Below are 8194 nucleotides of genomic sequence, written 5' to 3'. Positions count from 1 at the left end.
CATGGCTATTCTAGATTAACATCTGCTAACCATGTGTATGTGACAAATAAATTTGATTTGATTTGATGTTGCCACCCCCGTGCTTCACAGTTGGGATGGTCTTTTTTGGCAAGCCTCTCCCTTTTTCCTTCAAACATAAAGATGGTCATTATGGCCAAACAGTTCTATTTTTGTTTCATCAGACCAGAGGACATTTCTCCAAAAAGTATGATCTTTGTCCCCATGTGCAGTTGCAAATCGTAGTCTGGCTTTTTTATGGCAGTTTTGGAGCAGTGGCTTCTTCCTTGCTGAGCTGCTTTTCAGGTTATTTCGATATAGGACTCGTTTTTACTGTGGATACAGATGCTTTTGTACCTGTTTCCTCCAGCATCTTCACAAAATCCTTTGCTGTTGTTCTGGGATTGATTTGCACTTCTCGCACCAAAGTACGTTCATCTCTAGGAGACAGAACACATCTCCTTCCTGAGCGGTATGACGGATGAGTGGTCCCATGATGTTCATCCACAGGTTCACCTCCAATTGACTCAAATGATGTCAATTAGCCCATCAGAAGCTTCTAAAGCCATGACATCAGTTTCTGGAATTTTCCAAGCTGTTTAAAGGCACAGTCAACTTAGTGTATGTAAACTTCTGACCCACTGTAATTGTGATCCAGTGAATTATAAGTGAAATAATCTGTCTGTAAAAAACTGTTGGAAAAATGACTTGTGCACAAACCCCATGCACAAAGTATATGTCCTAATCGACTTGCCAAAACTATAGTTTTTTGAACATAATTGGGTTTTCTAATGATCAATTAGCCTTTTAAAATGATAAACTTGAATAAGCTAACACAACATGCCATTGGAGCACAGGAGTGATGGTTGCTGATAATGGGCCTCTGTATGTCTATGTAGATATTCCATTAAACAATCAGCCGTTTCCAGCTACGATAGTCATTTACAACATTAACAATGTCTACACTGTATTTCTGATCAATTTGATGTTATTTTAATGGACAAAAAAAATGTGCTTTTCTTTCAAAAACAAGGGCATTTCTAAGTGACCCCAAACTTTTCAGTGGTAGTGTGTATATGATAATGTGTATATCCTAAAGTTACCTGCATGAGATCAGCTACAGCCAGGTTCATCATGAACACCACTCCTCTCTTGGTCTCCCTGACGTATGCCTGGAACACCCAAAGAGCCAGGACATTACCCAGAAGGCCCGGGGCCAAGATGACGCTGTAGACAACTGCGTAAACATGATGTTGGTAGCGCCGCAGGTCGTCAATGCTACTACCACAGCTTTGATTGGACAGGCTCATCTTAACCCTGCCCACCGGGAACAGCCACTGGTCAGGATGTGGCTGGCCAATGGTGAGGCTTGTTCAGAGCAGTGGAGGTCTCAGTGTGCTCAGGCTTCTGATTGCAGGTCTATTTATATGTCAAGGAGTATTCAGGTCTGTGCGTCCATTCAAGTCTGCCCAGGTGTGTCCACACTGTTCTTCATAGCTGTAGGTATATAGTCTGACCATCTCAGATCACCCTGAGCAGCACTAATAGACCAACAGCAGGGTCAGTCCGTGTGTGACTGTGCTCTTCTTTCAGTCCAAGTCTCAGTATTAAGGCCCCTGAAAGACAAACAGTAAAGTAAAGGTAGTCAGTAGTTGTCTGGGTCCCTGGAAAGTAACCAACTTGCGCAGAGAAACACAATATTATATATAAATGTTTTCAGAGAAAAATATCAGAAGAGAATTGCAGGTGCTTTGAGACAACTTCACACAGCCACACCTCAACCTCACAGCAAGTACAGCAGGACAGTGTTTGTCCCCAACCTCACAACAAGTACAGCAGGACCGTGTTTGTCCCCAACCTCACAACAAGTACAGCAGGACCGTGTTTGTCCCCAACCTCACAACAAGTACAGCAGGACTGTGCTTGTCCCCAACCTCACAACAAGTACAGCAGGACCGTGTTTGTCCCCAACCTCACAACAAGTACAGCAGGACCATGTTTGTCCCCAACCTCACAGTAACAATAGAACAGTGTTTGTCCTCAAAATCACAACAAGTACAATAGGACAGTGTTTGTCCCCAACCTCACAACGAGTACAGTTGGACAGTGTTTGTCCCCAACCTCACAGCAAGTACAGTTGGACAGTGTTTACCCCCAACCTCACAGCAAGTACAGTTGGACAGTGTTTGTCCCCAACCTCACAGCAAGTACAGTTGGACAGTGTTTACCCCCAACCTCACAGCAAGTACAGTTGGACAGTGTTTACCCCCAACCTCACAGCAAGTACAGTTGGACAGTGTTTACCCCCAACCTCACAGCAAGTACAGTTGGACAGTGTTTGTCCCCAACCTCACAGCAAGTATAGTTGGACAGTGTTTACCCCCAACCTCACAGCAAGTACAGTTGGACAGTGTTTGTCCCCAACCTCACAGCAAGTACAGTTGGACAGTGTTTGTCCCCAACCTCACAGCAAGTACAGTTGGACAGTGTTTACCCCCAACCTCACAGCAAGTACAGTTGGACAGTGTTTGTCCCCAACCTCACAGCAAGTATAGTTGGACAGTGTTTACCCCCAACCTCACAGTAAGTACAGTTGGACAGTGTTTACCCCCAACCTCACAGCAAGTACCGCAGGACAGTGTTTACCCCCAACCTCACAGCAAGTACAATAGGACTGTGCTTGTCCCCAACCTCACAACGAGTACAATAGGACTGTGCTTGTCCCCAACCTCACAACGAGTACAATAGGACTGTGCTTGTCCCCAACCTCACAAAAGTACAGTAGGACAGTGTTTGTCCCCAACCTCACAACGAGTACAATAGGACTGTGCTTGTCCCCAACCTCACAACGAGTACAATAGGACTGTGCTTGTCCCCAACCTCACAACGAGTACAATAGGACTGTGCTTGTCCCCAACCTCACAACGAGTACAATAGGACTGTGCTTGTCCCCAACCTCACAACCTTAACCTAAACCTAACCCTGTCCTGTCAAAGGTAATAACAGGTGACTTCCTGGAACACACATGCATGTACACTCACACACATCAAACAAGGCTGCAGTCAAATATTCCACCCCACAGGCTAGTTCTCTGTGCTGCAACAAATAATGTATTGATTGTGGAACGTGTGTATTAAGGTATGAAACTGCAGTAATGAGCTAGAATATAATAATAATAAATTCCATTTAGCAGACACTTTTATCCAAAGTGACTTGCAGTCCTGCATATTATGCTTCCAAGATGGCGTAGCAGTAAGTCGACCTGTCGTCCTGTCCCCTGTATATATCGTGTCTTTTTCGTTTTTTTTAAACATATTTTTCTTCGCATACCTCTTTAAAAACATTTTGCTAAACCTAAGCTTCCAAATACTCTCCTGCAACCCGCCTCACCCAATGTAGCTATTTTTCCTAAAGTATTTATATTTACTTGGAACCGAAACCCCTCAACTGAAGCTAGCCAGCTAACCACCAGCTATGCTAGCGGTCTTCAGCTAACCGGTCATCAGCTAACCTTTAGCTCGGAAAGCTCTTGCCAGTTCGAACAACGCGACTCTAACCAGAGCATAACGGACCTATTTATTTTTCATCCCCGGATTCCCACCACAAATGGAACATTTTTCAGCTGGATCTTCACAACTAGCTATCTAGCTAACCGCAACCCCGGATGATTACTCCTGGCTAGCGTTTCCACCCACTTAGCTTGAAGCTAGCCCGGCCAGAGCACCTGTAGCACACCCCTGCTACCCTGTCTAGCCCGGGCCTACGAACTGTTAGCTTGTTAGCACAGGCCTGCTAACCGTCTGAATCGCCGCGTCCCAAACACTCTCTGGACCCATATTTACTTTCTATCTCTTTTTGATTTTTAAATTGTTTGTACCTTCCGGAAACCTGCCTCACCCCATTGTGATACGGAATCGCTATTATTTTTAATTTTTTAGAACACACTCAAGAACCTCCAGACGCTAACCAGCTAACTAGCTACAAGCTATTTAGTCACTGTTAGTTTTTTTTAACCTGGATAACACTCGCCAGTCCAGCTTTTACATTTACATTACATTTAAGTCATTTAGCAGACGCTCTTATCCAGAGCGACTTACAAATTGGTGCATTCATCTTATGACATCCAGTAGAACAGTCACTTTACAATAGTGCATCTAAATCTTAAAGGGGGGGGGTGAGAAGGATTACTTATCCTATCCTAGGTATTCCTTAAAGAGGTGGGGTTTCAGGTGTCTCCGGAAGGTGGTGATTGACTCCGCTGTCCTGGCGTCGTGAGGGAGTTTGTTCCACCATTGGGGGGCCAGAGCAGCGAACAGTTTTGACTGGGCTGAGCGGGAACTGTACTTCCTCAGTGGTAGGGAGGTGAGCAGGCCAGAGGTGGATGAACGCAGTGCCCTTGTTTGGGTGTAGGGCCTGATCAGAGCCTGGAGGTACTGAGGTGCCTTTCCCCTCACAGCTCCGTAGGCAAGCACCATGGTCTTGTAGCGGATGCGAGCTTCAACTGGAAGCCAGTGGAGAGAGCGGAGGAGCGGGGTGACGTGAGAGAACTTGGGAAGGTTGAACACCAGACGGGCTGCGGCGTTCTGGATGAGTTGTAGGGGTTTAATGGCACAGGCAGGGAGCCCAGCCAACAGCGAGTTGCAGTAATCCAGACGGGAGATGACAAGTGCCTGGATTAGGACCTGCGCCGCTTCCTGTGTGAGGCAGGGTCGTACTCTGCGGATGTTGTAGAGCATGAACCTACAGGAACGGGCCACCGCCTTGATGTTAGTTGAGAACGACAGGGTGTTGTCCAGGATCACGCCAAGGTTCTTAGCGCTCTGGGAGGAGGACACAATGGAGTTGTCAACCGTGATGGCGAGATCATGGAACGGGCAGTCCTTCCCCGGGAGGAAGAGCAGCTCCGTCTTGCCGAGGTTCAGCTTGAGGTGGTGATCCGTCATCCACACTGATATGTCTGCCAGACATGCAGAGATGCGATTCGCCACCTGGTCATCAGAAGGGGGAAAGGAGAAGATTAATTGTGTGTCATCTGCATAGCAATGATAGGGGAGACCATGTGAGGTTATGACAGAGCCAAGTGACTTGGTGTATAGCGAGAATAGGAGAGGGCCTAGAACAGAGCCCTGGGGGACACCAGTGGTGAGAGCGCGTGGTGAGGAGACAGATTCTCGCCACGCCACCTGGTAGGAGCGACCTGTCAGGTAGGACGCAATCCAAGCGTGGGCCGCGCCGGAGATGCCCAACTCGGAGAGGGTGGAGAGGAGGATCTGATGGTTCACAGTATCGAAGGCAGCCGATAGGTCTAGAAGGATGAGAGCAGAGGAGAGAGAGTTAGCTTTAGCAGTGCAGAGCGCCTCCGTGATACAGAGAAGAGCAGTCTCAGTTGAATGACTAGTCTTGAAACCTGACTGATTTGGATCAAGAAGGTCATTCAGAGAGAGATAGCGGGAGAGCTGGCCAAGGACGGCACGTTCAAGAGTTTTGGAGAGAAAAGAAAGAAGGGATACTGGTCTGTAGTTGTTGACATCGGAGGGATCGAGTGTAGTTTTTTTCAGAAGGGGTGCAACTCTCGCTCTCTTGAAGACGGAAGGGACGTAGCCAGCGGTCAGGGATGAGTTGATGAGCGAGGTGAGGTAAGGGAGAAGGTCTCCGGAAATGGTCTGGAGAAGAGAGGAGGGGATAGGGTCAAGCGGGCAGGTTGTTGGGCGGCCGGCCGTCACAAGACGCGAGATTTCATCTGGAGAGAGAGGGGAGAAAGAGGTCAGAGCACAGGGTAGGGCAGTGTGAGCAGAACCAGCGGTGCCGTTTGACTTAGCAAACGAGGATCGGATGTCGTCGACCTTCTTTTCAAAATGGTTGACGAAGTCATCTGCAGAGAGGGAGGAGGGGGGGGGAGGAGGATTCAGGAGGGAGGAGAAGGTGGCAAAGAGCTTCCTAGGGTTAGAGGCAGATGCTTGGAATTTAGAGTGGTAGAAAATGGCTTTAGCAGCAGAGACAGAGGAGGAAAATGTAGAGAGGAGGGAGTGAAAGGATGCCAGGTCCGCAGGGAGGCGAGTTTTCCTCCATTTCCGCTCGGCTGCCCGGAGCCCTGTTCTGTGAGCTCGCAATGAGTCGTCGAGCCACGGGGCGGGAGGGGAGGACCGAGCCGGCCTGGAGGATAGGGGACATAGAGAGTCAAAGGATGCAGAAAGGGAGGAGAGGAGGGTTGAGGAGGCAGAATCAGGAGATAGGTTGGAGAAGGTTTGAGCAGAGGGAAGAGATGATAGGATGGAAGAGGAGAGAGTAGCGGGGGAGAGAAAGCGAAGGTTGGGACGGCGCGATACCATCCGAGTAGGGGCAGTGTGGGAGGTGTTGGATGAGAGCGAGAGGGAAAAGGATACAAGGTAGTGGTCGGAGACTTGGAGGGGAGTTGCAATGAGGTTAGTGGAAGAACAGCATCTAGTAAAGATGAGGTCGAGCGTATTGCCTGCCTTGTGAGTAGGGGGAAGGTGAGAGGGTGAGGTCAAAAGAGGAGAGGAGTGGAAAGAAGGAGGCAGAGAGGAATGAGTCAAAGGTAGACGTGGGGAGGTTAAAGTCGCCCAGCACTGTGAGAGGTGAGCCGTCCTCAGGAAAGGAGCTTATCAAGGTATCAAGCTCATTGATGAACTCTCCGAGGAACCTGGAGGGCGATAAATGATAAGGATGTTAAGCTTGAAAGGGCTGGTAACTGTGACAGCATGGAATTCAAAGGAGGCGATAGACAGATGGGTAAGGGGAGAAAGAGAGAATGACCACTTGGGAGAGATGAGGATCCCGGTGCCACCACCCCGCTGACCAGAAGCTCTCGGTGTGTGCGAGAACACGTGGGCGGACGAAGAGAGAGCAGTAGGAGTAGCTTCCCTGCCCATCCACCGCTGCCCCCTGGACACTGATCTCTTGGCTACATAGCTGATGCACGCTGGACTGTCCATTAATCACGGTACTCCATTCTGCTTGTTTGTTTTATCTGTCGGCCCCGTTGCCTAGTCAACGCCATTTTACCTGCTGCTTGCTGTGCCAGCTGACTAGCTGTTGCTGTCTCACCTACTGTTTTAGCTAGCTTTCCCAATTCAACACCTGTGATTACTGTATGCCTCGCTGTATGTCTCTCTCAAATGTCAATATGCCTTGTATACTGTTGTTCAGGTTAGTGATCATTGTTTTAGTTCACAATGGAGCCCCGAGTTCCACTCTTCATACCCCTATTACCTCCTTTGTCCCACCTCCCACACATGCGGTGACCTCACCCATTACAACCAGCATGTCCAGAGATACAACCTCTCTCATCATCACCCAGTGCCTGGGCTTACCTCCGCTGTACCCGCACCCCACCATACCCCTGTCTGCGCATTATGCCCTGAATATATTCTACCATGCCCAGAAACCTGCTCCTCTTATTCTCTGTCCCCAACGCTCTAGGCGACCAGTTTTGATAGCCTTTAGCCGCACCCTCATACTACTCCTTCTCTGTTCCGCTGGTGATGTGGAGGTAAACCCAGGCCCTGCATGTCCCCAGGCACCCTCATTTGTTGACTTCTGTGATCGAAAAAGCCTTGGTTTCATGCATGTCAACATCAGAAGCCTCCTCCCTAAGTTTGTTTTACTCACTGCTTTAGCACACTCTGCTAACCTGATGTCCTTGCCGTGTCTGAATCCTGGCTCAGGAAGGCCATCAAAAATTCAGAGATTTCCATACCCAACTATAACATCTTCCGTCAAGATAGAACTGCCAAAGGGGGAGGAGTTGCAGTCTACTGCAGAGATAGCCTGCAAAGTAATGTCATACTTTCCAGGTCCATACCCAAACAGTTCGAACTACTAATTTTGAAAATTACTCTCTCCAGAAATAAGTCTCTCACTGTTGCCGCCTGCTACCGATCCCCCTCAGCTCCCAGCTGTGCCCTGGACACCATTTGTGAACTGATCGCCCCCCATCTAGCTTCAGAGTTTGTTCTGTTAGGTGACCTAAACTGGGATATGCTTAACACCCCGGCAGTCCTACAATCTAAGCTAGATGCCCTCAATCTCACATAAATCATCAAGGAACCCACCAGGTATAACCCTAACTCCGTAAACAAGGGTACCCTCATAGACGTCATCCTGACCAACTGGCCCTCCAAATACACCTCCGCTGTCTTCAACCAGGATCTCAGCGATCACTGCCTCATTGCCTGTA

The 8194-nt window shown here is 48.6% G+C and overlaps 1 protein-coding gene across 6 annotated transcripts; it reads right to left on the bottom strand.

The window, feature by feature from the left end:
• Nucleotides 1-1620: 1620 nt before the first annotated feature.
• On the bottom strand, nt 1621-5793 carry LOC127929636 (uncharacterized). 6 transcript variants are annotated; one of them, XM_052517665.1, is made up of 4 exons: nt 2575-5793; nt 2423-2498; nt 1894-2232; nt 1621-1817 (listed from the first exon to the last, which is right to left on the bottom strand). In XM_052517665.1, exon 1 carries the CDS (start codon nt 4938-4940, stop codon nt 4191-4193), a length of 750 nt encoding a protein of 249 aa, XP_052373625.1. In that variant the 5' UTR covers nt 4941-5793; the 3' UTR covers nt 1621-1817; nt 1894-2232; nt 2423-2498; nt 2575-4190. The 6 variants fall into 6 exon arrangements, with proteins under 6 accessions (XP_052373625.1, XP_052373627.1, XP_052373628.1 ...); XM_052517667.1 differs by having other exon boundaries at nt 1621-2232; nt 2575-2764; nt 2802-5793; XM_052517668.1 differs by having other exon boundaries at nt 1621-2270.
• Nucleotides 5794-8194: the final 2401 nt, after the last annotated feature.

The sequence above is a fragment of the Oncorhynchus keta genome, unplaced genomic scaffold, assembly GCF_023373465.1.
Source record: "Oncorhynchus keta strain PuntledgeMale-10-30-2019 unplaced genomic scaffold, Oket_V2 Un_scaffold_9322_pilon_pilon, whole genome shotgun sequence".
NCBI lineage: Eukaryota > Metazoa > Chordata > Actinopteri > Salmoniformes > Salmonidae > Oncorhynchus > Oncorhynchus keta.
This window is presented reverse-complemented; position numbering and strand designations above follow the sequence as displayed.

Coding starts and splice junctions, on each gene's coding strand:
- LOC127929636 (XM_052517668.1), bottom strand. CDS start 4,940: ATGACGGATCACCACCTCAAGCTGAACCTCGGCAAGACGGAGCTGCTC.